The sequence below is a fragment of the Desmodus rotundus genome, chromosome 12 (assembly GCF_022682495.2).
Source record: "Desmodus rotundus isolate HL8 chromosome 12, HLdesRot8A.1, whole genome shotgun sequence".
In the NCBI taxonomy this organism is placed as follows: domain Eukaryota; kingdom Metazoa; phylum Chordata; class Mammalia; order Chiroptera; family Phyllostomidae; genus Desmodus; species Desmodus rotundus.
In genome coordinates, this window is record NC_071398.1 from 92278068 (window position 1) to 92305276 (window position 27209).

At 36.1% G+C, this 27209-nt stretch overlaps 1 protein-coding gene across 2 annotated transcripts in view; it reads right to left on the reverse strand.

The window, feature by feature from the left end:
* TOR1AIP1 (torsin 1A interacting protein 1) overlaps nucleotides 1–27209 on the reverse strand; it is a 33596-nt gene that overhangs the window by 3955 nt on the left and 2432 nt on the right. Inside the window, exons 2-11 of one of the 2 annotated variants that reach the window (XM_024552972.4) lie at nucleotides 26364–26441; nucleotides 22806–22862; nucleotides 21641–21685; nucleotides 12972–13013; nucleotides 11827–11913; nucleotides 11009–11062; nucleotides 10190–10291; nucleotides 7688–7729; nucleotides 7037–7105; nucleotides 408–464 (exon numbers count right to left, since the gene is read on the reverse strand). In XM_024552972.4, the coding sequence (XP_024408740.2) occupies nucleotides 408–464; nucleotides 7037–7105; nucleotides 7688–7729; nucleotides 10190–10291; nucleotides 11009–11062; nucleotides 11827–11913; nucleotides 12972–13013; nucleotides 21641–21685; nucleotides 22806–22862; nucleotides 26364–26441 (633 nt within the window). The remainder of the gene's footprint in view (nucleotides 1–407; nucleotides 465–7036; nucleotides 7106–7687; nucleotides 7730–10189; nucleotides 10292–11008; nucleotides 11063–11826; nucleotides 11914–12971; nucleotides 13014–21640; nucleotides 21686–22805; nucleotides 22863–26363; nucleotides 26442–27209) is intronic. The other variant, XM_024552981.4, reaches the window with a different exon arrangement.

A 27209-nucleotide genomic window follows, 5' to 3' on the forward strand; every position in this document is an offset into this window, starting at 1 on the left:
TCCCCCCAATACTATAAAGAAGGTAAGTGGTCCAATCTAATTCAAATACAGCACTGTGCACTTTAACACCGAAGGGAATTCCATTATGTATGTTCTGTGAGGACTTTTTAATATTTATTTATTTATTTTTTTGACTCAGCAAAGTCCACTCGGTTAATAGTAACTTTAGTTATTCACTTTTACCTTTGGTCTCATGGACAATAAAAGGAAGGGGAAAAACAGATGTCATTTCATATAGTTTATCCTTAAAGAATTTCACTGCTAGTAAAATATATACTTGCTCCACTGAAGTGCTTAAAATACAATTCTTCAAATAGCATTAAGTTATTTTGCTGTCAAAAAAAAAAAAAGAAAAACAATTATGGCTCACCAGTTTTAGAGACTCAATAAAAACTAAACAAACTTACGTTGGCTGAAGGGTGATGGAGGCTGGTTTCCAAGCTTTGACTTCTGAATGCTGTTACCTAATAACAGGAGTAATAAAGACTATCAATTTGTTTCACAACTTGAAGTTATTTCCGACAGAAAATACAAATTCCACCAAGAGAAAAAAAGGTGGAGGTCAGCCAGAAACAGAATGAAGCAGAAGCACCCGTTACAATGGCAGCTCCCTGAGACAAAGTCCCATTTCCCTCAGGATCCTTGACTGCACCTAGGGGTCCAGCACAAAGCACACCGAGCACATCGCTCTGCGAGAAAGCCTTGAAGTATCTGACCCTGATTACCGCATGGGAGTCGTGAGGTTCAGAGGATCGAAGAAGCACACACAACTGTGACGACGGGAAACACACACTGGCTGCAACAGTGACACATACTGACACTTGTGTGGCGAGACGCTGCAAAGAGGGAAAAAGGACTTGCGGCCTGTGGATTATGGAGCTATCTTGGGAGGTGTTCTAATGCAAAGCTCAACCTTAGCCCTGTTTTCTACCTCGGAACTGATTCATGAGTTTCCTGGTGCTTCTGACCACTTCAAGTATCAGTCGTTTTAAAAAATTACATTGGTTGGGGGCTGGGCGAAAACGGTGCAGGGACTGAGAAGCACATGTTGGCAGTAACACAAGGTCCTGGGATGTGAAGTTCAGCCGAGGAAAATACAGACAATAATGTTGTGATAACTACGTGTGGTATCAGGTGGCCGCTGAACTTAGGAGGCATCACTTTGTAAGTCATACAAACATCTAACCACTAGGTCGTATACCTGAACTAATAAACTATTAAATGTCACCTGCGACTGAAAAAAATAAAAACTACATTAAAAAAACATTTCATCATTTCTGTTAATAGACAAGTAAATCCGTTTTAGGTTTGTGGTTAAACAATAGGTTTCAAAAATAATTTTCTCACAATTTCATCAAATCTCTTCTTCAACCATTCCTTTAGGAAACTAACTAAAAACTATTATAGCTCTTTTCTTTTTCCCTCCATCCTTCTTGGCTTGGCCACAGATTTTAACATCTAAGAGAGAGGGGCCCAGAGGGTGGAGAGGCTAAGTTACTCATTTGAATGACCTATACTAACCAATACTAACATCTATCACTTGTCTGGAGTTACAACTGTTACAAATATGAATGATCTTTCTGGTGACCTTCCTGGTGTTTCTGAACAGCTTTCATTTGGGAAATGCTGAACTGAACTGGATGAACAAAGTCAGCACTGCCGAGATCCAGAAACAGTCTTATTTTTGGTCATACAACAAAAAACCCTCACATGTAACAAAATGACATCAACCTTAGCTCTACAGGTACACTGTTTTACAATTATTAGTTTAGCCTAGTAAGCTACATCTTTTAGAAGCTTCTAAATTAGGTCACCAAACTTACAAATGCATTAAAAAAAATCCAACAGATAATGTTTAGCTTGAATATCTCACTCCATGCTTGCAAAGATCAAATGAGATAATATATAAAAATGCTGTGAGTGCTATATAGTAAGATGATATAAATGATGAATGTAATATTTATATAACTCATGAATTAAGAAAACAAAATCAATACAAACAAAATTAAGAAAACAATCCCATTTACAGTAGCATGAGAAAAAATAAAACAGGAATAAACTTAACTAAGGGGCTGAAAGACTTGTATAATGGAAACTATAAAACACTGATAAAGGAAATTTAAAGTAGACAGAAGTAAATGGAAATACATCCCATGTTCATAAATTGAAGAATATTCTTTTTTTTAAAGAAAGACTTTATTTATTTATTTATTTTTAGAGAGAGGGGAAGGGAGGGAGAAAGAGAGGGTAACATCAGTGTGTGGTTGCCTCTCATGTGCCCTGTTCTGGGAACCTGGCCCACAACCCAGGCATGTGCCCTGACTGGGAATCAAACTGGTGACCCTTCAGTGTGCAGGCTGGCACTCAATCCACTGTGCCAAACCAGTCAGGGCTAATTGAAGAATATTCTTAAAATGTCCATACTACCGAAAGTAATCTATAGATTCAGTGTAATCCTCATAAAAATTCCAATGGCATTTTTTTACAGAAATAAGAAATAATTCTGAAATTGATATGATGCCACAAAGACTCCAACTAGCCAAAGCAATTTTGAATAAAAACAACAAAACTGGAGGCATCACATTTCCTGATTTCAAAATATATCACAAAGCCAAAGTAATTAAAACAGGATGGTATGACCATAAGAACAGACACACAGACCAATGGAAGAGAAGAGAGTCCAGAAATAAACCCACACAGACACAGCCAGCTGATCTTAGACAAGGGTTCCAGACAAAGGATGGTCTCCTCAATAAACGGTGTTTGGAGAACTGGATACGCACATGTAAAAGAATGAAACTGGACCCTTATCATATACTATACACAAAAATCAACTCAAAATGGGTTAAAAACTTAAGAACCCAAACCATAAAAACCCGGAAGAAACACAAGAGAAAGAGCTTCCTGATACTGGCCTTGGCGATGATTTCTTGGATATGACACCAAAAACACAGGGAACAAAAGCAGAGATGGAACATGAGGTTACGTCAAACTACAAAGCACAGATACACGATCAAAGTCACCTCACACCTGTTAGGACGGCTCTCACCAACAAAACAAGAGAGTGAGGCAAGTGAAGAGGATTTGGAGAAAAGAAAACTTTGCACACTGTTGGTGGGAATATGAATCGGTACAGCCATTATGAAAACGAGTATGGAGGCTCCTCAAAAATTTAAAAGGGAACTTCACATGGTCTAGAAACTCTACTTTTGCATACAGGAAATTAGGATCTTGAAGAGATATCTGCACACTCATGTTCACCGCAGTAATATTCACAACAGCCAAAACAGATGAACAGATTAAACTTAAGCACACACGCACACACACAATGACATACTATTCAGCCTTTCAAAAGGAACTGCTGCCCTCTGCAACAATATGTTGCAGCACTATCGATCAGTCCACATTCGGCTAAGTGGAACAAGCCAGACATGTGGACAAATACTTCAGGATACCACTTCTGTGAGGAACCCAAAACAGTCAAATTCATAGAAGCAGAGTAGAAAGGTGGTTTCTGGGGACGGGGGAAGGAGGAAATGGAGGGGTATTAGTCATTTGGGGTGCAAAGTTTCAGTTACACTAGATGAGTAATTCCTGGAAATCTACTGTACAGCACAGTCGAAAATAATGTGTTGTATATGTAAAAATTTGCTCAAGAGGGTTGATCTTTTTTTTTTTTAAGAGGGTTGATATTATGTCTGTTCTTATCACACACCAAAATAATGAGGTTGGGAGGAAACTTTTAGAAGTGATAGATGTTTATGGCACGGATTATGTTAATGGTTTCACAGGTGTATACGTACTTAATTTTCAGACTCATTAAGGTGTATGCATTAAGTGTATGTCAATCATACCGCAATAAAATGGTTAAAAAATATGAGAATGATAAGTAGAGGAACCAATAATGAAAGAGCATGTGAAGTAAAATATAATTGTCTTTTTTTTAATTAAGAAAATATCCATCAAGGTAATGTTTATCTTGAACACCTTACTCCATGGTTGCAAAGACAAAATGAGTAATAGATGAAAATGATGTTAAGTGCTCCTCTGTGATCATTTTAATGAAGAATAGCTAATTAACAGTTATGTAAGATGAAATGCTATGTAAGCTGTAGATACATAATTCCTAGAACACAAACTTAGCAAGGTATATACTGCTGAGGCAGGGCATTGTATAAAAGGCCACCTCTGTCCTGCTGATTAAAAATATTATTCGGGACAGACAAAACTTCCTACAAAAAAAACCCCAAACAACTTTTTAAAAGATAAAGCTCAAGTTTTTCAGTCTGAAGAGTATAGTAACTATCAATCATTCTACAAAAAAGCAGAGGGCACAAATCTTTCATAATTATTATCATTACATAATATATTTTAAACAATAAATAAGCAATAATTATTTATGTGGTATATAGAATTGAAAAGTTGTGTTCACATATTTGGGAAACTCATTAGAATAAGCTGGTTATAGGCACTATTGCCCCTACTTAAAAGGTAAGAAAACTAAAGTTTACAAAAGTTAACTGACTTTACCAAGTTCATTCAATTAGTATGTAGAACAGTTGGGACTCGAACCCAAGGGCCCTAAACCCCAAACTTTCCTCTTTTCTCTACACTGCTTTTAGAGACAGGTTCTGAAGCATGTATATTAATGAGACTCAGAATTCTGACCTCTCCATAGACATCTTTCCCTATTCTCACTGTTTTTATCACCTGGGAAAAAGCAAAAATCAAGACAGCAGTTCTATTCTTCCCAAAAGTTGGGATGCAGGTTGAAACCCGACCTAGGACCGGTCTGTCCAGGCAAGTGGTGCTAACATGAGGTGACAATAAGGATCTAAAGTCCCAAGTTCTTGAACTCTAAATCCAATGAGAAATTTTCTTCTCACTGAAAGAGGCAAAAATGTATAGTGAAGACAATGAGACATGAAATTTGGAATGCTAAGAAAAATGTTTAAAAAGTGACCTCAGATTGAAGAGGACTCTCTAAGGCTGTGTGAAAATCATACAGTCTTCTACTATCACTGAAGATACTGTTTTCCTGTTCAGTGTTCTTCAAGTCCTCGTGTGGTTAAAGGTCTAAAATATTGTCATCTGCGTTACTTTTTTAAATTGATTTTAGACAAAGAGAGAGACGGAGAGGAACATCGACCTGCTGTTCCACCCATCCATGTACCCACTGGTTGATTTCTGCATGTGCCCTCACTGGGGACCGAACCCACAACCGTGGCGCACTGGGATGGCACTCTAATCAACCGAGCCACCTGGCCAGGGTGTTATCTGCACCTTAATGTGCAAACTTCCATGGCATATAATTTCCACCTAACTCTCAAAGCCATATATATATATACATGTAGTTCATGGCTATTGATCAGTATACAACAATTTAAATCATAATAAATACACTAACTTAAGACAAAGTAGAAATGTAAACAGATAAATACAAAGCAAAGCTATCAATTTAGCAACTAAAAGATCTATTTCTACATTCCAATCAGATCTTCAATATAATTATAATTATAATAGATCTTCAATAATAATTTCCCTTCTACACTGCATCTGCAGTATTTTATTGGACAAAATAAAAATTATAGGAACTTTTTTTTTGAGCAATGTCCACTTTATATAATAAAGTCTCCTAGTTTTACTTTTATTTTTTATTTTAAAATTTTTATACAACATTTTTGAGAATACTGTATACTATATTTCACTTATCTGGAAGGAATCTGATATTAATTACCCAGAATATATAGTTAACTATTAAGAAATAACATATAATGTCTTTGAGCTTTTCATAGAACACTCAAACTTACGCATTTTTATTTCTAAGAGTATCTGTTAGATCTTCAAAGTCAGTTTTAATTTTTTTATCTTCTTATAATCCTAGTAAGATGAATAATTAGTATTTGTTTTCTAGATTCTAGTAGGACAGAACGAGCAAATTACAAGAGGAAATGGCCTCCTAACAGCAAGTACACAAAGCAGTAAGAAGTGACAGCCAGCAGTAAGGCAAGGGCAAAAACTAACCCAGCTTGGACAGCTGAAGAACTCAGCCGTACGTGGGGTAAAACTTCACTGCTGGGATAAGTGAAGTGGGACCAGTACCGCTTTACTGATGGAAAACAAAGCCACGGAGCTTATCTTGTCCAAGTACAGTCAGTCTCGTGAGCAAGAGATACATGACAGGGATTTTTTCATCACCTAAATAAAAGTAAGGGGAGGCCCAGGCTGGGTAGCTCAGTTGGTTGGAGTGTCACCCCAGTATGCCAAGGTTGCGTGTCTGATCCGGACAGGAGTCAACCCATGAATGCAAAAATGAGTGGGAGAACAAATCAATGTTTCTCTCTCTCTCTCTCTCTCTCTCAAATCAATAAGTAAATACAAGTAAAGGGATACCTAATGCCTCGAGACCTACTGTGATTAGATGAGTAAAGAAGGGAGCGACGTTAAGGCTCACTGGAGGCGTGGATTTTTCTTTACAGTCAAGGTTTAATATGAACACGTTGCTACGGAAATTATGATGGACACAGAATTCAAAGTATGATTGTTTCATCATATCTATTTATGGTATTTCTTAAATTTTGTGACTTCTAATCCGTTTTAAACCTACACATAAAAATACAATTTGTGGATTTCAGCCTTTATTACTTAAAATAATGGGTACGCAAAGCTGTTCCAAGTTTACTTATATAAAAGTAAACAAAGTCTGCTAAAAATAAAAATCAGGTACTGTCAGAAGAGTAGACACTCATCATCATATACAGACTGCGCTGCTGGGGCAGAGGACCGACAACTTGTCAAGCCTGGACCCACCCCCACCAGCTTGCTTACACCGCTACCTACACAGCCCACCCAGCTCATCTCCTGCCAGTCCAAGCAGATAGAAACAACTGAACTAGTAATCACAGCTTCCCTTTATTAATGAAATCACAAACAGTCTATCTGCTTAACTGAAGAATTCAATGTTTTATATGTTAAATAATCAAGAAAAACAGCTAATAAAATTATTTCAAGAACGAGTAGAGATTTAGCAACTTACTCTGTATCCTTGTCCTTATCTGGGGAGGCCGTTCAATCCACTCCAGAGAGGATTTTTGATATCCCGAGCCTGAAGCAAATATATGTATCAAAATATAATTTAACATATTTTGAAAATATATACCATACTCCAGTGTTAAATAATGTCAAAGGACTACATCTGTGAGGATGAAAGACTTCCCAGCAAAGTAGGCAGCAAATAAATATACAAGGGTGAGCAAAAGTAGGTTAGTAATAATAGTAAATAATACAATAATTAATAAATAATAATGACACAAGAATAAATTGTTTCGTGTACTCACAACTGTAAACCTACTTTTGCCCGCCCCTGTATAATCACCTAAGAAACAAATCTGTACACGTCCTTTGCTCTGGTCTGTGAGAATGAGCGTGCTCAGTAACACCTGAACTTAGTTTCAATGTTATTTAAGATGAAAAAGTTGACCATTTACTCTTGCAAATAAATTGTTTTCAGTAAAATAGTGAACATACTTCCACATCACAGAGTAACTACCACATATAGGACCAATGTGTGGTAAATTAAAAGGCAAAGAGAATAAAATGACTTAAAATCCTGTTAGTACTTTTTGTTGGCAGAGTAAGACAAGTCAGAATTGGTTGACTGATAAAGACCCACCCACCAATCACTTACTTAGTACTGAATGTTGCTTATCCAGAGCTGTGAAGTCTCGACCTGAAACGGAAAACAGAGGTAAGGCCAGAGAATATTTGGAAATAAATGTTTTGCTTGTTTACTATGGATATTATAAATCAAAGAAACAAAACCAAAACCCTTTCTTTCCTCAGTCCCAAACATATACAATACGTAATTGTTTCCCCTTTTCTAAACTTCATGATGTTCGGAATTGGGTAAGTAGAAGAAGTCAGCTTTAGGATCAATACCACCAAAATGATGAACTGTACCGAATGTTTACCAGGTGTCAATGCAATTTTACTTAATTCTCACACTTTATGTGGTGAATACCACTATTATTCCTATTTTACAAATAAGGAACCTTAAATCGATAGCTTGCCCAATTATATATCTCAAAGTAGTAGGGCTGGTAGAAAACCCTGGCGTCCATGTGTGTGGAACACGGTGTGTTACAGAGGCAGGTTTGTGGACACTGCGGAGTTATGAAATAAAGGACTCATGTTCGGGGTGGTATTAAGGACAACTGTAAAGTGATACAATGGAACTAGAAAATGGAATTACAATTCTAACAGGTAAATTTCCAAATCTGTCCTGAAGAAATGATGAGTTACTTCTACCCATTGATGTAAATTTATTTCCAATTTAATTTTTTTCTGAACAGAAATGCAATAATGCTAGCTATAAAAGAAATGCACCTTTTGAGAAAGGTATAACTTAAAAATTCATAAATATCTATTAAGTGTTTACTATGTGCAAAACATTACATGTATAAATATCATGCTGAATAAAAGACATATATTGTTCCAGATTTGTCTTCAGTCTACGCTAACAAAATGCTTCGTTAAAAAATAGACACATAATTTTTTATATTTCCTTTTATTGATTCTAGAAAGTTCTTTCTAAAAAAAACACTTCAGATTTAGGGCTACCTAATCAACAGTACGTCACAGTTTCACTGGACGTTTTTTCCTTCTCAGTGATGAACTAAATCAATGGTATCTTAGATTCAAGGAAATATATGTTGATCACCTATGTTCATTAGTATACAAAATCAACTCATTTTTCATAGCTAAACAGTATTCCAATGCATGAGTGTAGCATGATTTATATAGGAAGATACATTTAAGAACTTCCAAAACCAAAGATTTAGAATAACAAAGGGCAAATATTTAAGTTGATTCACAGTATCTTTTTCATAAATGTTTTTGTTTCCTCCGCCTATTCATTTTGTTACCTCAGTTTTTAAGTCACGAACCTAGAGCCTACTGAAAACTAACATAAATGTACATGCAAAGCGGAACTCCATGAACACAGTGATTATAAAACAGATTTCCCACATTCCTCCAGACGGCGGCCACCATGAAGAAGGTGGCTACAGAAGAAGTCAATGTTACTTTGGAAAATCAACAAAACACATTTGTTGATAAACACATTTGCATAGAATACAAGTAGAATCACAGAGCTGAAGGAAGAAATGGATATAAAACAGAAATAACTCCAAAATTTAAAAGTTGCTTGCGAGGATACCATGCTTGCAGATGATGACTGCTTAATGATCAAATTGGTGATGTCTTCATTAGTCATTATCAAGAAGGAACACAAGAAATGTTAGGAAAAGCAAAGAAAAATTTTCAAGAAGAAACTGACACCTTAGAATTCAGAGTGGAATCAATTCAACAGGTGTTAGCAGATTTGAAAGTTCAGCTACATGCAAAATTTGGGACAAAATAAACCCTAAGGCTGATAAAAAGTGAAACATTTTATAATATTTAAAATTTGTTTAATAAACCTAATTATTGGTCAAATGATAATTTCCCTTGAAATGATATGGAAAGCAAAACTTTCTTTTTAAAACATTTTTTCATTTAGCCCTGGCTGGTGTGGGTCAGTGGATTGAGTGCCAGCCTGTGAACCAAAGGGTCACTGGTTCAATTACCAGCCAGGGCACATACCTGGGGTGCCAGCCAAGCCCCTGGTGGGGGTATGTGTGTGAGGCAACTGATAGATGTATCTCTTTTTCTCATCCTTTCCCCTCGCTACAAAAATAAATAAATAAAATCTTTAAAAATTTTTTTTCATTTATTTAATGACTTAATGAAAATTTGGCTATTTTCATGTTTTGCTTATTTATTTTGTTTTTTTAAAAATGTATTCATTTATATATTCAGCATAACAATTCTATCAAGTGTAGGGGTTTTATGCCATGTTATTAAAATTAGTTAAGCAACAAAAACAAAACAAAGTGAAACAAAAAAGAGAACAGATTTCCAAAGACTTTTTCTTTTAAAAAAAATCTCATATTTTTAAAAAGGTGATATGAAAGGAAAAATAGTCCTTGAAGATTTTATATAAACAAGGGTATTTTTTATATTAATAACTCAAATTCTGGGGCTTGATTTAAAGCCATGAAAAAAGACCCTGGCTGGTGTGGCTCAGCTGGTTGGAGTGTCATCCTATAACCGAAGGGTTGCAGGTTCGATTCCTGGCCAGGGCACATACATAGGTTGTGGGTTCGATCCCCGATTCCCAGTCCAGGTGTGGGCACAACCAATCGATGCTTCTCTCTTGCATCGATGTTTCTCTCTCCCCCTTCCTCTCTCTCTAAAAGCAATGAAAAAATGTCCATGGGTGAGGATAAAAAAATAAAATAAAGAATAAAACTGTGAAAAGACAGTATCATTTCTGCTTAACCTGAAGGAAATATATATTAATTGCAGATAATCTGCAAAACACAGAAAAAAATAAAAGGAAAATGTCGCTAATGATTCTACTATCCTAAACAAATCATTATTAGCTTTTTAGCATATTACTTCCCAATATTTGATTTTATTATGAAAATTTACGAAGTTATAAGCAAGTCTATAAAACTTTTATATACCCACTACCCAGCTTACCACTAACTTTTTACTATACCTTATTTGTAACTTCTTTATTCATCATTCCAAATTTTTGCAAGAGTTAAAGTTATACTACTTATAAAACTTTATATCCTTATTAGAATATATCTATATAAGTAGACGCAAACTACATTAGTTAATTAAAAATAATCAACAAATTTATATTGCAAGGAAGAATATTCAACAAATCATTGAAAGAAGTTTTTTCTTTTAGTTTTTTAAATTCAAATTCAATGTTGAATATAGAGATGATTAACTCAAGAAGCAAATTTAAGATGCAGAATGAGGCTTTTAAAGCATTCGCCATACCTCTTTTTCAACATTTTACATTAAACTTGCAAAAGAGGATCTTCAAAAATGAGAACACATGGACCAAGCCCACAGGGAGGCGTGAGTGAGTGTAAAATACGGCCTTACTTACTCCTTGGTGACTGCCACAATGACTCAGAATGCTGACCGGAGCTGCTGGTTTGATCTAAAAAGTAAAAAGTACGTAGAGTGCGATACAGAACATATGGACCTTTTAAATACACATTTTACAAAACTGTACTTGAACAATAAAAAATGTTTAAAAAATACACATTTTAAGAGAAAAAGGAGTAATCAAAAGAGTAAAAATATTCAGATAAACCCCAACTGAAAACTTGAACCACCCAGAGATAAAAGTAGCTAAGTATATTAAAATTTCCAAAAATCTAAGTAACGCTCCTGATCAGTTTCCTTATCAAATTTTTAAAAAGTTACAAAGAATTCTTGTGAGCACAAAAATATTGCATTCCATAAACATCGAATCAGGCTAAAAAGTGTCTTATTTGTTTAGGTATTATATTACATTATATTACTAATCAGATATACAAATGAAGTCAGTAATTTTAATAAACATTTAAAAGTATACAACTTTAGCCCTGGCCGGTGTGGCTCAGTGGATTGAATGCAGGCCTGCAAACCAAAGGGTTGCCAGTCAGGACACGTGCCTGGGTTGCGGGCCAGGTCCCCAGTTGGGGGCACGTAAGAGGCAACCACACATTGATGTTTCTCTACCTCTCTTTCTCCTTCCCTTCCCCCCTCTCTAAAAATAAATAAATAAAATCTTACAAAAAAAATGTAAACAACTTAAAAAGTTATAATAAAATATTTTTAAAATGTTTTTTAAAAAAGCAAATTCACAGAATACCTTTATATTGTGACTAAAAAGACTGCTCCTAAGATAAGCATCATACGTGTATAAAGCAGTATTACCTCTAGAGGCAAGAGAATCCGTGGAGCTGACCTTAACAGTAGTACGGGTGCTGTCATAGCTGTCTCCATCCTCTTCTTCAGTGTCCCCTGAAAAGAAATAAAGGATACGCCCATTAACTCTTTATTCCAATGCTCTAAAGATATGGACTAAAAAACAAAAACAAGCAATTCAACACTAAAATGAATCTTTTTTTAAAAAAAAAGTATTTATTTATTTATTTATTTTTAGAGAGGGAGGAGAAGGGGAGAGAGGGAGAAAGAGAGGGAGAGAAACATCAATCTGTGGTTGCCTCTCATGCACCCCATAACCAGGGAACCTGGCCTGCAACCCAGGCATGTGCCCTGACTGGGAATTGAACCAGCAATCCTTTGGTTCCCAGGCCCGTGCTCAACCCACTAAGCCACACCAGCCAGGGCTAAAATGAATCTTTTTAATGATCATATATACAATTGTGCTTTATTATGTTTACTATTCTGTATCATAAAGTTTTAAATAAGCTAAAATTAAGCTCATTTATTTTATGTTCTCTAAGGCATGTAATTATATTCCAAACTAATATTCACAGTAATATCTATAAGATTACATTCTGTGGCTTTGATATAAAGTCAAAAAAAATGGGTATTAAGTTGTGGAAAATTTTTACCTTATTGATTTTACCTTATTAGTGCATACACTCAGACAAGATTAGTGCATGTACACATACGAGTCTGTATTTGCGCATGTTTGCGAAGGTTATACAGATGCCCGTACACAAACATTTCAGTATGCAGGTGACCAATTTCAGATTACGGTAGGCCTAAAAATGGACTAAATTGTACTGTGCTATTCAAACACAGACTCATTATGAGAATTTGGAAAACTTTTAATGGAAATAATCAAAAGCCAGCACACCTCAGAAACTGAAAATACTAGCTTTGCTTAAAATTATTAGCTCAGACAACAGTCGCTTAAAATGCACATAAAGGCTATCGAACACTCATTCCATACTATTTCATCTGTCCATCTGACAGTTCAGATAAGCCTGAATATTTTTTTCCTGAAGAAAAAGACACTATTTTCTGCTCTCTTGAAAGTATCCATCAAAACTGCTCATAACATCAACAAAAAATTAGAATATACTGTATACCATTTTAAAAGAAAATACCTTCTTCAGAGAAACTGGACTTCTGTTGGACACTGGTGGCTTCTAAAAGAGAAAAACATACATGCATGTGACATCAAAAGCTAAAGCTTAAGTATAAATTAAGGAAAGTGAACATAAAGACACACTAAACTATATTTTAATTAAATCAAAAGAGTCTCTTATTTCCCTCCAGGCTTTCAGAAATAAGGCTGATACAAACTAAAATCAGAAAGTTAGTTTTTTCTTGACCCACAGGTCTATTTGTACTCTGCAATATAACCTCTGTGTGCAACATTACATTCTATGTTCGTAACTATACCAGTCCCTATAGGTGCTAGTTTAAAAAAAAACCTTCAGGTCTGTTATCTGATTCCAATAAACTCGTAAGGGAATACACTTTTTAGATTATGGCTCAACTATATGAAGTGACTTGTCTAAAGGTGTCAAGACTAACAAGTGATAAGAAAGGACTTAAAATACTGGCTCTTCTGATTTCCAGTCTATTACCCTTTTACCACTCCATCAGTCTTGTTCATAGAAGCACATTGTAAGCACTCAAAAACACATTTTTAAGACTATTTTTTAGAGCAGTTTAAGGTTCGCAGCAAAATTGAGTGGAGAGATGTCCCATATGCTCCCTGCTCCCACACCTGCAATCTCCCTATTATCAACATCCCTGCCAGAATGGTACATTTATTAAAACTGATGAGCCTACATTAACAAATTACTATCTCCCAAAGACCGTAATTTACACGGGTTCGCTTTTGTGGTGTTGATCTACACACTTAGACAAATGTATAAGGACAGGTATCCATCACTATGATACCACATATTATTTTCACTGCCCTAAAGGACAGGTATCCATCACTATGATACCACATATTATCTTCACTGCCCTAAAGTCCTGTGCTTCACTTTTTCACTTCTCCCCCACCCCTGAAACCTTTCGCAACCCCTGATCTTTTAAGTACTATCTATCTCAATAGTTTAGCCTTTCCTTAAATATCATGCAGTTGCAATCAACACATTTTGTATCCTTTTCAGATTAGTTTCTTCCACTTAGTAATGTGCATTTAAGGGTCCTCCATGTCCTTTCATGGCTTATTTCTTTTCAGCACTGAATATGCCATCGTGTGGACATAGTGATTTGTTTATCCATTTACCTGTTTACCTGCTGAAGGACAACTCGGCTGCTTCCAAGTTTTGGCAATTATGAATTATGCTGCTTTAAATATGTGTGCAGGTTTTTATGGGGACATCTTTTCAACTTCTCTGGGTACATATCAGGGGATGTGACTGCTGGACCACATAGTTAAGAATACATTTAGTTTTGTAAGGAACTGTAAAGCCTCCTCCAGAGTGGTCACACCACATGGCACTCCCACCAGCAGTAAATACAAGCTTGTTCTTCTACATTCTCACCAGCATTTAGCATTGCCAGTGCTCTGCATTTTGGTACCTCATTCTTGTTTTAAATTGCATTTGCCTGATGACATGTGAAGTAGCTTTTTCATATGCATATATCACATGGGTTTTTGCCATCTGTGTATCTTCTTTGGTGAGGTGTCTGGTTAAGATCTTAGGCCCATTTTAAAATCAAATTGTTTTCCAATTGTTGAGCTTTAAGAGGTCTTTGTATACTGCAGATAATAGTGCTTTATCAGATGTCTTTTACAGATCAGAAGTTTTTGACGAAGTTTAGCTTATCAATGGTTTCTTTTATGACTTGTACCTTTGGTTTACAGAAAAAAGTCACCATTATACCCGAGGTCCTCTAGGTTTTTTCCTATCTTATCTTCTAGTAGTTTTATAGTTTTGTGTTTACATTTAGGCTTGTGATCTGTTCTGAGATAATTTTTATTTATTTTTTTTATTGTTGTTCAAGTATAGTTATCTGCCCCCCCCAACTCCTCCCCACGTTCTGAGATAATTTTTGTGAAGGGTGTAAGGTCTGTGTCTACGTTCATTTTTTTGCCATGTGGATGTCCTGCTGCTCCAGCACCATTTGTTGAAAGGACTCATTGCTCTGTTATATTGTCTTTCCTTTGTCAAAAAAAATCAGTTGACTACATGTGGGTCTATTTGTGGACTTGTTATTCTGTTCCACTGATCTATACGTCCATTCTTTTGACAACACCACACCATCTTGATTACTGTAGCTTTATAGTAAGTCCTGAGTACTGTCCTCCTACTTTGTTCTGCACATTCAACATTGTGTGGCTATTTCAGGTCTTTTGTCTCTCCACATAAACTCTAGGATGACATTGTCAACAGTCACAAAATAACTTGCCAGGATTTTGATTGGAATTGGATTGAGCCTATAGATTCAGTTGGAAAGAAATGACATCTTGACAATATTGGGTCTTTCCATCCATGAAAAGGGAGTATCTCCTGCATTTATTTAGTAGTTCTTTGATTTCATTAATTGGTTTTGTAGTTTTTCTCAAATCTTGAACATCTTTTATTAGATTTATGTAGGTATTTCAATTGGGGGAATGCTGATAGTAATTGTATTTTGTTTGAAATTTCAAGTTTCTCTTGAGGACTAGTCAAGATGGCAGAGGAGTATGTGGAAGCTATACTAACCTCCTCGCAGGACCAACCTGGAATTACAACTAAATTGTAGAGAAATCATCCTGAGTAACCAACTGAACATTAGCTGGAGAGAAGCCTTATAACCAAGGACAGACAGAAGAAACCACTTCACCACAAGAAGACTGGTAGGGAGTGTGGAAAAGGCACAGGTCTGGCTGGGCTCCCAAGAGTGGCAGCTGAAGTTGTAGAGGGATATTTCAGCAGCTGGGAGGTCGCCCCCGAGAAGTGTGGGGTCTAAACCCCAAGCCGGGCTCCCCACAGTGCCAGAGCTGGAAAGGAACCCAGACAACATCTAGCTGTGAAAAGATGAGATCTCCGGAAATACAGTCATTGTCAGGAATTTTAACACCCCATTGACTTCAATAGAGAGATCTCCCAGGCAGAAGATCAACAAGGAGACAGTGGCCTAAAACGACACGCTAGATCAAACGGATTTAATTGACATCTTCAGAGCATTTCACCCCAAAGCAGCAGAATATACATACTTCTCAAGTGCACATGGAACATTTTCTAGGAGAGACCACATGTTAGGACATAAAACAAGTCTCAATAAATTTAAGACTGAAATCAGATCAAGCATTTTCTCTGATCACAAGGCTATATAACTAGAAATCAATCACAAGAACACTGAAAAAACATGCAGAGACATGGAAACTAAATTAACATGTTGTTAAACAATGAATGGGTCAACAACAAGATCAAGGAAGAAATAAAAAGATACCCTAAAACAACTGAAAATGAGGACACAGCGATCTAAAATCTGTGGGACACAAGGAAAGCAATCCTAAAAGGAAATCCATAGATTACAGGCCTGTCTCAAATAACTAGAAATGCTCAAATAAACAATCTAACTCCACACTTAAAGGAACCTGAAAAAGAACAAACAAACGAGGCCCAAAGTGAGTAAATGGAAGGAAATAATAAAGATCGGAGCAAAACTAAATGGAACAGAGTCTAAAAAAACCATACCAAAGATCAATCAATCCAAGAGCTGGTTCTTTGAAAAGATAAACAAGATGGACAAACCTACAACCAGACTCACCAAAAAAAGGAGAAAGGATAAAAATAAGTAAACGCAGAAATGAAAGAGAAATAACTGACACCAAAGAAATACAAAGGACTGTAAGAAACTATTATGAAAACAACATGCCAACACACTGGAAAACCTAGACGAAAGGATAAATTCCTAGAAACACACACTCTTCCAAAACTAAATCAGGAAGATTCGGAGAAGCTGAATAGAGGGATTATGCCTAGTGCAATTGAAGCAGTAATCAAAAAACTCCCAACAAACAAGAGAGGAAGCAAGCACAGATAATGGGCTAAAAAGTTGATTCAATAAACGGTGTTGGAAAAATTGGACAGATATGTGCAGAAAAATGAAGTTGAAGTCTAGACCAACTTCTTATACCACACACAAAAATAAATTCAAAATGGATCAAAGACTTAAATGTTAGACATGAAACCATAAAATCCTGGAAGACATGGGCAGCAAAATCTCGGACAATGCTTGCAGCAATATTTTATCAGATATGTCTCCCCAGGCAACGGAAAAAAAAAGAAAAAAATTAACAAATGGGACTACATCAAACTAAAAAGTTTTTGGCCCTGGCTGGTGTGGCTCAGTGGATTGAGTGCCAGTCTGTGAACCGAAAGGTCACGTATTCCATTTCCAGTCAGGACACACGCCTAGGATGCAGGCCAGGTTGCCAGTTGGGGGCATGCGAGACACAACCAGTGTATCTCTCACACATCGGTATTTCTCTCCCTCTCTTTTTCCCTCCCTTCCCCTCTAAGACTAAAATAAAATCTTAAAAAAAAAAAACAACAACAACTAAATACGTTTTTGCACAGCAAAGGAAACCATCAACAAAATGAAAAGACAACCCACAGAATGGGAGAACATATTTGCCGATACATCTGATAAGGGGTTAATATCCAAAATTTACAAAGAACTTAACAAAACTCAATTAACCGAACAACCCAATTAAAAAATGGAGAAAGGACCTAAATAGACACTTCTCCAAAGAAGTCATACAGATGGCCAACAGACATATGGAAAGATGTTCAACGTCACTAATAATCAGAGAAATGCAAATTAAAACCACAAAGAGATACCATCCCACACCTGTCCGAAAGGCTATCAATAAATCAGCAAACAAGTGCTGGAGAGGATGTGGAGAAAGGGGAACCCTTTTGCACTACTGGTGGGAATGCAGACTGGTGCAGCCTCTGTGGAAAGCAATGTAGATATACCTCAAAAAATTTTAAATGCACCTGCCTTTTGACCCAGTGATCCTCCTTCTGGGAATACATCAGAAGGAACCCAAAACACTAATTTGTAAGAACATAAGCATCTCATGTTCACTGCAGCATTATTTACAATCACCAAGATATGGAAACAACCCAAGTGTCCATCAGTAGATGAGTGGGTAAACAATTACAGGACATTTACATGATGGAATACTACTCAGCCATAAAAAAAAAAAAAGAAAAAATTTTCCCCTTTGTTACAGTGTGGATGGACCCGGACAATATTATGCTAAGTGAAAGAAGCCGGTCAGAGAAAGACAAATACCCTAAGATTTCACTCATATGTGGAATCTAATGAACTAACTGAACTGACAAGGAAAATGGGGACAGACTCATAGGTGGAGAGGATGACAGCTAGTGCAGGGGAGGTGAGGGAGTACAGGGACTGAGCAAAAAGGTAACAGGACTCCTGGACACAGATAACAATGAAGTGACTGCTGGGGGGAGGAGGGTAAAGGGAACTAAATGGTAATGAAAAAAATACAATAAAGATTAAATTAAAAAAACCTCCTTTTGCTCATTATTGGTATACAGAAAAAGTAATTTACTTTTATATATCAACCTTGTTATCCTACAACCTTACTATAATTGCTTATTAGTTTCAGCAGTTTCTTGTCCATTCTTTTGGGTTTTCTACATAGATGATCATCAGAGAAATGTAATCTGTGAACAAAGACAGTTTTATTTCCTCCTTCCCAATCTGTATACCTTCTATTTCCTTTTCAAGTCTTATTGCATTAGCTTGAACTTCCAGCACAATGCTGAAAAGGAGTGGTGAGGGCATCCCTGCCTTGAACCTGATGTTACAAAGCTTTCAGTTTCTCACCATTAAGTATGTTAGCTGTAGGGTTTTTTCTAGTTTTAATCAGGCTGAGAAAGTTCCCTTCTATTTCTAGTTTACTGAGAGTTTTTATACCGGACAGGTGTTGGAGTCTGTCAAATGCTTTCCCTGTACCTGTCCATTAATCATGTAATTTTTCTTTAGCTTGTTGATGTTGATCAATTACATTAATTAGCTTTTAATAATTTTTGTACTTTTTTTGGATTCAGTATTTCTGGTTCTAGCATTTGGGCCAGTCACTGACATACAGCAGGTGGTTACAAATAAACATTGCCCTGGCTGGGTAGCTCAGTTGGTTAGAGCATCACCCTGATATGCCATGGTTGCAATCCCTGGTCAGGGCACATAAAAAAATCAATCAGTGAATGCATAAATAAGTGGAACAACAATTGATGTTTCTCTTTCTCCTCCTTCCCCTCTCTCTTAAAAAAAAAAAAAAAAAGTTTGTTTTAATGAGTAGATTTTAGGATCGGTAAACAAAAGCTTTTAAGTTAAGGCTTTAGGTCATATTTTTCATACTATAATAAAAAATATTACTTAGCAACTTAAGAAAAATCATCTGAAAGTAGTTCTCAATAATTGGATTTCATACAAAGTTTTAAAAATTCCATTTGTTTTCACCTTTTTAGCCCAAGCTGCAAAATATTTACATGCAATTTGGTAATGAATCAGCAGCATCTATGACTACGTAAGTTTTAATTTCATTTCCCTCTTTTGTTATTCAGCTTCCTTTATTTTAAACTTCTTGGCTGTTACATGCACAAGTTTAAAACATTAAATAAAATATATATATGCACACACCCAAAATATATGCAGGGTGGGGCAAAATTTTCCATATGGTTGCTCATATGGAAAAATACAATAATTAATAAATAATACATGAATAAACTCTGTATTTCAGGTACTCACAATTGTAAAGCTACTTTGGCTCACACTGTGTGTGTGTATCGATAGACAGAGAGATAGATACTATTACTCTTCCCTATGTTCATACAGAAGCTTTGATAAATTAAAATCCTATTTGGAGCAATAATACTCTTTATTTTAGGAAATTGTAAAAGTTGGCAATAATGCAATGTGCTGCTAAGCTGTCACTTTTCCAACCTCCTCAACCAGTTAGGAAAAGGTACTAGAATAGATTACTTACAACCATCTCCTCTGGTGAAACCACTAATTATAACACTTAGTTCATCTTCTTTTGTATGATCACAGTCTTTAAGGAAAACACAAAGTTCCAGGTATATTTCTACTGCTATACAAACCTTCCTATTCCTAGAGATTTGTGGGATGTGTTGGCGTGAGGAGTGAAGGGTACCCAAGCAAATAAAACTTTGCTTACCTAGTGTTTTCTCTAGGGGCACAGACATAAGATTTCATAAATGAGGTGATCATACCTTCTCAAGGAGAAGACTAGAAAGAACACAGGAGTCACTGCGCCTCCTGTCTTCTGTGCTGCCAGTACAACCTACCATGACATGTCACAATAAATCCCCGTCCAGTATGTACCTCTCAGAATTTACTCTTAGAACAAATGACAATTGTCTTTATTCTTGCCATTGGTATAAATCAGGGATTGGCAAACTTTTCCCATAGAGGGCCAAACAAAAAATATTTTAGGTTTTTGAGACATGTGAGTTCTCTGTATAAAAAAAAACAACAAACCTCTTTTTTCAGTTTTTATAGATATATATATATATAAAGTACATAGATACTTCGCAAAATGTAATGATCTTTTTTTAGCTCATAGGCTGTATGAAAACAGGATTGCAGGTCAGATTTTACTCAGAATCTATAATTTGCTGACTCTTGGTACAGATACCTTTAAGAATGGTACCTGCAAAATTATTTAATGCCAACCATGCTTTTGAGGTCAGAGTGAGACAGCAGGCAGAGAGATTAAAGAATAGTTTGGGGAAATACTAATATTCAAACTTCATGAACAGCCATTTGATATATCCCATTCTCTATAGTAACCTCACAGAAATTTCCTTTAACTGGAAAACACTTGATTTAAAGTTCGTTTTTATTATAAAATCCTAATAAAAATGATTTCTAACTCTAGCATAGAAAGTAAAAGTGCAGAATTATTTTATCTTCAAGTTCTCTTCCAATTAAGAGCCTCACTTAATCATCCCAATAAATTCATAAAAGAGAAAAAGAACTCCACACACCAACACATCCCACCAATCTCTAGTTAAAGAAATCAAAGCTTAAAAAACGAGTCTGACTTTTAAACACTCTTTTTTCAGTTTGCAAATACAGCCCTTGAGAAACTCCGGGGACCTGCTAAGAGTACACACAGTAGCTATGTACTGCACGATCATCTTCAGCACCCAGACACTGTAAATGCTGACGTCTCTACAGAAATTAGCCTGAGCTTAAGTGGAAGACAAATTTAAAAAGAGCTGCAACTATTTATAAAGAAAAATGAAGCTTCCCTCCATCTGACTCATCTCCAAATGTAGAGAAGAACTTTAACTTAAAACTGAGTCCAACCACAATCAATGCAGCTTCACTTAAAGCCACAGATCTTGGTATTTCATGTCCTATACAAAAAAATAAACCCAAAAAACCTCGCCCACCACTGAAAAGAATTTAAACCAGGTGAACAAACATGGCAAAGGGCGCCGAACTTACTATGAAAAACATCTCAAATTCACTTTATAAATCAAGAAAAACCTTCATTGGTAAGTTGTTACCTCCTTTCTCTCAACAGAGTAAATTTAGCAAAGGCTGAATAAAACTAAAATGTGCTCATTCTTACGCGCATTTTAACAGCAGCATTACAAAGTAAGGTCTTGGTCACAGGGGCAGTGCTCCACATGCCCAGATAACGAACAAGGTCCGGTTCTCAAACCGGTGACCGAAAGTGTGTACTCCTGTATCCTACTGATTATCAGAATCCTCAGAAAGAACCTAGAAAAATGAGAAATTAACAAACCTAATTCACTCTTTTCAGTATTTCCATTTGTTTGGTATGCTGCATCTGCAAGAGAGATAGCGAGAAAATGATTAGAGCTTGAAAGGAAATGCATCATATGGTTCTTTACCACAGGCTCATCATCAAAACCTTAACAGATCTTTATCATTATTTGATAGTCATAAAAAAAAAAATCAACCTAATTTTTTCTTACAGAATATGACTGAGAGGTAGAAATCTAATGTGAAGATAAATAAGCTTCCTGTTTAGTTCCCATAATAAAGCATACTTATGGGCTAAAAAACTCTGAAAGGGAAGTAGAAGTAGACTATTTGGAATGACTTTACTAGTTTTCTTTCGTAGTCATGAAATGAGTTTAAGGGTAACACCCTTTCAAGGTTTTAGACAGGAACAAATGTAACTGAGGCAGAGACATTTCATTGCCCTGAGCCACAAAGCCTCAGTTACTGAATTTTTTATTAGCCTTATACGGGAAGAATAAAAAGTCCCTGACCCTGGTTCAAAATTATCATGCTAACAAAAAGGATCATAGCAACATACAAGAAACACCTCTTATAAAGGATGAGGAAGCCAGCCCTTTCTATACTTACATGAAAATGTCACAATATATGTCAAATAAAAATAAAAACAAACATTATAAAGCTGTAGCCCTGACTGGTGTGGCTCAAAGAATTAGGCGTCGTCCTGCAAACCGAAAGGTCGCAGGTTTGATTGCCAGTCACACATCTGGGTTGTGGGCCAGGTCCCCCCAGTTGGGGGTGTGTGAGAGGCAACCAATTAATGTTTTTCTCATATATCAGTGTTTTTTTCTCTCTCTCTCTCCCCCCACCCCCCTCTAAAAATAAATAAATAAAATCTTTTTAAAAGGCACAAGAAATATTTATGGGGCTAAAATTTGTGTTCAAAAAAAAGGGAAAAGATCATTTATACATGAAGTTCCTTATATCTCCATAAAATATCTCCAGAAGAATACCTAAAAAAATGCCAACACTGACTGCCACTGATGAGACTGGGTGGGTAAAGAAGAGAGGGCGCAGGGAGCCTTTTCATGGTACATTTATAGAAACTTTTGAATTTTGAACTATAGGAATACATAGACTACTGTACATAAAAACAAAATTGTACTTATAAAAACGTTAAACCGACAAACAAAATAACTTCTTACCAGATCTTGCACTTCTCAGAGAGGGTCTACACAGGCTTGAAATATCTTCACTCATCACTAATATGGGGGAAACATTTAAAAATATATAAAATAAGATACTCAATATACTAGATTTATTATACAATCATCTATTAATTAAAAAAAAGGTTTCTCTGAGCTTTCCATTATGTTAAGTATGAGGATACACTTGTGAACTAGAGACAAGTTTCCTGCCATAAAAAATTTATTGACTTGAGGAAATAATTGGTAGTTTTTCTCAGCAGACCATATTTGTATAAAAGGAAAGGAATACCAAACAAAACTCTCCTAAATTGCTCAAATAAAAACAAAAATCTGACACTGGACACCTCAAATTAATATACTGAATGTCAATTGTAACTGAAAATATTTTTTAATTAAAAAAAGAAAAAAGAACCAAATTCCATTTGTAGTATACCCTTATTGTGGATTATTTACGCGATACTTTATTTCAGGGTTAACTCCCTGAAAGTTAATACATTCCCTCCAAGAATGTAAAGTCTTATTTTAGGTAAGATATCGATGTTAGCCAGGGTCTGTTTCAGACTCTGGTTCAATGTCACAGGGTTAATGGGGAAGCCAATCTCAGTAAATAGAATGTTATTATTAGCCTAGAAATCCAAGGTGTGGTTTGTCAAAGAACCTCACATAACGATCTCAACCCCAATATATACCTAAACTTGGATTGTGATTTCAGTAGTCTCTATAAAAAGCATTATGTTTGGCTCTGCATGAGAAATGCAAAAAGCACACCGACCTGGCTATCACTGCCCCTCCCATTACAGTGACTGCCTATGTTTTTACAAAGCTGATTTAACCCAATTTCCCCTTTACAGTATCTAGAGGTCCCAAAAGGACCATCATTCATTTGTTCCAAAAACACTCATTGAGCATATCTTTGAACATCTTAAAGACAGAGATGTAGAAAAACGTTTGAATTGATTTTCTGTAGCTCAAAAAGGCAGAATACCAACAAGAAAAAGTTACAGCAAAGTACCTTTTATTTCAATATTAAACATAAAATTATCAGTCTTATCTCCAAAACAGAACAGACACTGAGGGAATGATTCCCATATCTGGAAGGTGATCAGGCCATGAATGGGTGTGGACAAGGGGACCTCCGCACTGACAGAAACTTTGAAGATTTAGGGATGACTTCCCTCAATCTTCCAGCTCTAAGATTCTACGAAACACCTCATTTGCTAGCATTTCATACATCAGGTATTTAGAACATAAGTAATTAGCTTTAAAAATAGATCTGTTATTCCCACTATTACAACTACCATCCTCTTTTTCTCATCTGTATTCCCACCCTTTTCAGGTCGCTAAAACCTTAATTGGGAGCTAAAACTCAACCTTATCTGTAGTCATCAATTACTATTTCAGTCCCCATCTTTTCATTTTAGAAGCATTTCCTGTATACGCCACTGCACATGCAGCCCTATGTAAGATACTTGAAAGAGACAGTACCAGGAGGAGGTATCAGAGGACCAAGGATGTTGCTGTTTTACCAGGTTGTTTTAGAAACTGTCCTCTTGGTTTAGGTCTTCATTGTTAAGGGCTTCTTTGGATAACCTTCTCTCAGAGCACCCCAGTGGCCCCGTATACGACCACAGAATATACAATACTCCAAATACTAAGTGGCACTGAAAGGCTATGGTTCTGTAAGGAAGAGAAAGGGCCTGTCCTTAAACTTGTACTTAGAGCAGACCTCCATCAAAGAGGGACTCCCGTTTAATAACTCCTCTTCTAGACAGACTTTACAAGCCTTTACTTAATGATTCCTTAAACTCTTTCTCCTTTCATGAAGAGGCATGAGATGGGAGCATGCCAAGTGCTACACAAAGAAAAAAAATTTAAAGCACCTTTTAGAGTAAGAGAACTGTGAGTACCTCTAATCTACCAAAGATGCAATAACCTGCTTTCTAGTTATATTGTGCACACAGTGTACTATCAACACAGTCCTGCTAATCTACGCATGGGTTCCATCAAAGGGTCATCTATACTGAGAAATGTCTTTTCCATTTCCAATTATAGCATAAGCTTCTGGGGAAAAAGATATGTTTAAGCAAAATTTCATTAACTTCACAGCTTTTGTAAAGTGCTATGAAAAAGAAAAAATAAAACCCTTGTATCTCTAAGTTTTATCATGTACGAAGTGATTCTGCATGTACTGTATCATTTCTGCAGTGGCCTTGTGAATTAGGCTCAGTAACTCACATAGATAAAGCCTGAGGCTAAGGGTGGGTAACTCAACCAAGATCCAGGGTTCTTTCCACACATCGTGCGGCTGTGTACCTCATTGTCAATCCGTAAATACAGACCTAATGTGAACTCAAAAAGACTGTTCAAGGCATTCTACTACATAATATTTTTTAAATGGTCTATAGGCTGGTGCTCAACAATCTTTGGTACATCAATTCACTTAACTCCACCATTTTTATAAATTTTAAAAATGAGAAATTATTGCTTCTCAGGAATAAAGGACATGCAATAAATCTGTTAATAAAATTTCCAGAATATATTTTTTCCAAATGGCCTGGAAACTCTGAGTATAGCAGTGATTACTCAAAGCATTTTCTATGATAGTTTATAATCTTAGCCCAGTCTAGGCTCTTCAAGGAATTAAACATAAAGGGAACTGAACTTGAACCAGTTATATTTTGTTCTAAATTGAGAACAGAACAGTTGAAACTGTAAAGTATAATCTTCTTAGAAGCAATGGATAAGAAAATAAGTCAGCATTTGGGTTAAAAAAAAAAATCCAGGGATGGACATGTTTCTATAATCATTTGTTGTGGGATTGTCCTAATACAAAAAAAAAAAAAAAGCGCAAACTGAAAATAAATGGAACTAAAACAAAAGATACTAAGCATTAATAACTGAAGTGAATTCTTTCCCCTGCTTTTCCAAACAGTTACGTTTTTAAAACCTGGATTATCAAATGTAGCCTATTTCCACGTCACACTGATACCGAGATGCGAATACTTTCTCACGTTCACCTCTCTGATATTGGCACGCGGCTCACAACCGATGGCCTGTTACAGTTCAGCAGCATTTCTTCCTTCTAGGTGGTGCATAAAACAAATGGCGGGGTGTCTTAAGGTGATGATGGTATCTTAGATCTGATGAAATGCAGGATCACACTGACAAAAGCGACCACACTGTGTCATGGTTTTACTCTGCGGACCGTTTAATCCATCTCACGGGAAAGGTGGATGAGGTAGCTCACCCACCTGGATTACTGGGTAGCTAATTATTACATGGCAGAGTGACAGGGAGGCACTTGGGGAAACTGAAAGGGCTTTGTGACAGTTCTGTGACTGACTTAACATATATGGAGGGGCTAATACTCAGCAGGTACTTGAGTGCATACTGTCTTTTCTCGACACATTGCTTAGTTCAAAATAAAATACTTATTACGAACGTGCACTAAAACTCTGACTATGGTATGATTTGGGACTCCTGATGAGCCAGACTATTATCTGTACATAAGAAAAGTTGGCAGGTAAGGAAAAAAAATAAAATCACTGTTCTCACCTGGAGTCTCTTGTGTTCTCGTCATAGTTTTCTTTGAGACTGTTTGGCTTAGAACAGTTTGCAGAGATGGTTCATTCTCTATGGAATAGACATGACAGTTGTTAAAATTCAGACATATGATCTGGGTAAAGATTACTCATATTAACAGCGATATATGAGCAGAAATGCAAGTAATTTCTTTAGAAATGTGAAATTAGGTTTATCAAAACTTACAAATTTAACTAGTCAGAACTACTCTTAAGGTGAAAAAATAAACTACTCCTCACTGATGATTTACAGCAAGAGTACATTACTTTAGAAAATTTAAAATATAGGCTAGAGCAGCGATTTTCAACTGGTATGCCGCAAGAATTTTTGAAACATGCAATACCTATTTAATTAGGGGCACTGAACCTCTTTTCCCTTAGACTGTCAAATAAAAAAAATGACAACAGCCAACACAACAACAGCCGTCTGGTGCAACTGAATCAAAATTATACTTGTATATATTTTTTGTCAGATTGGCAAAAAATACATTATTTTTTGGTGTACTGTAGAATTTTGGCAATTAGTTTATGCGTGCCACGAGATGAAAAGAGTTGAAAATCACTGGGCTAGAGTGTCACAAATGATGTGGAAGAAAGAAGAAGAGTAAAAAATGTTTAGATCCTTCTAGATGTATTAAAATAGAGGTAAATCCTTTATGTGTTAAAAAATTAACTTACATAACTGTAGTAAGCTCTGTGAAAGAGTCAGTACAATTTAACATATTTACTGTTAAAAATATGTTCAAAGCATTCTTCCAGATATTGAAGGAGATACAGAATTAACATAAGTACTCAAGTATAACATGTTCCTTCAGATATA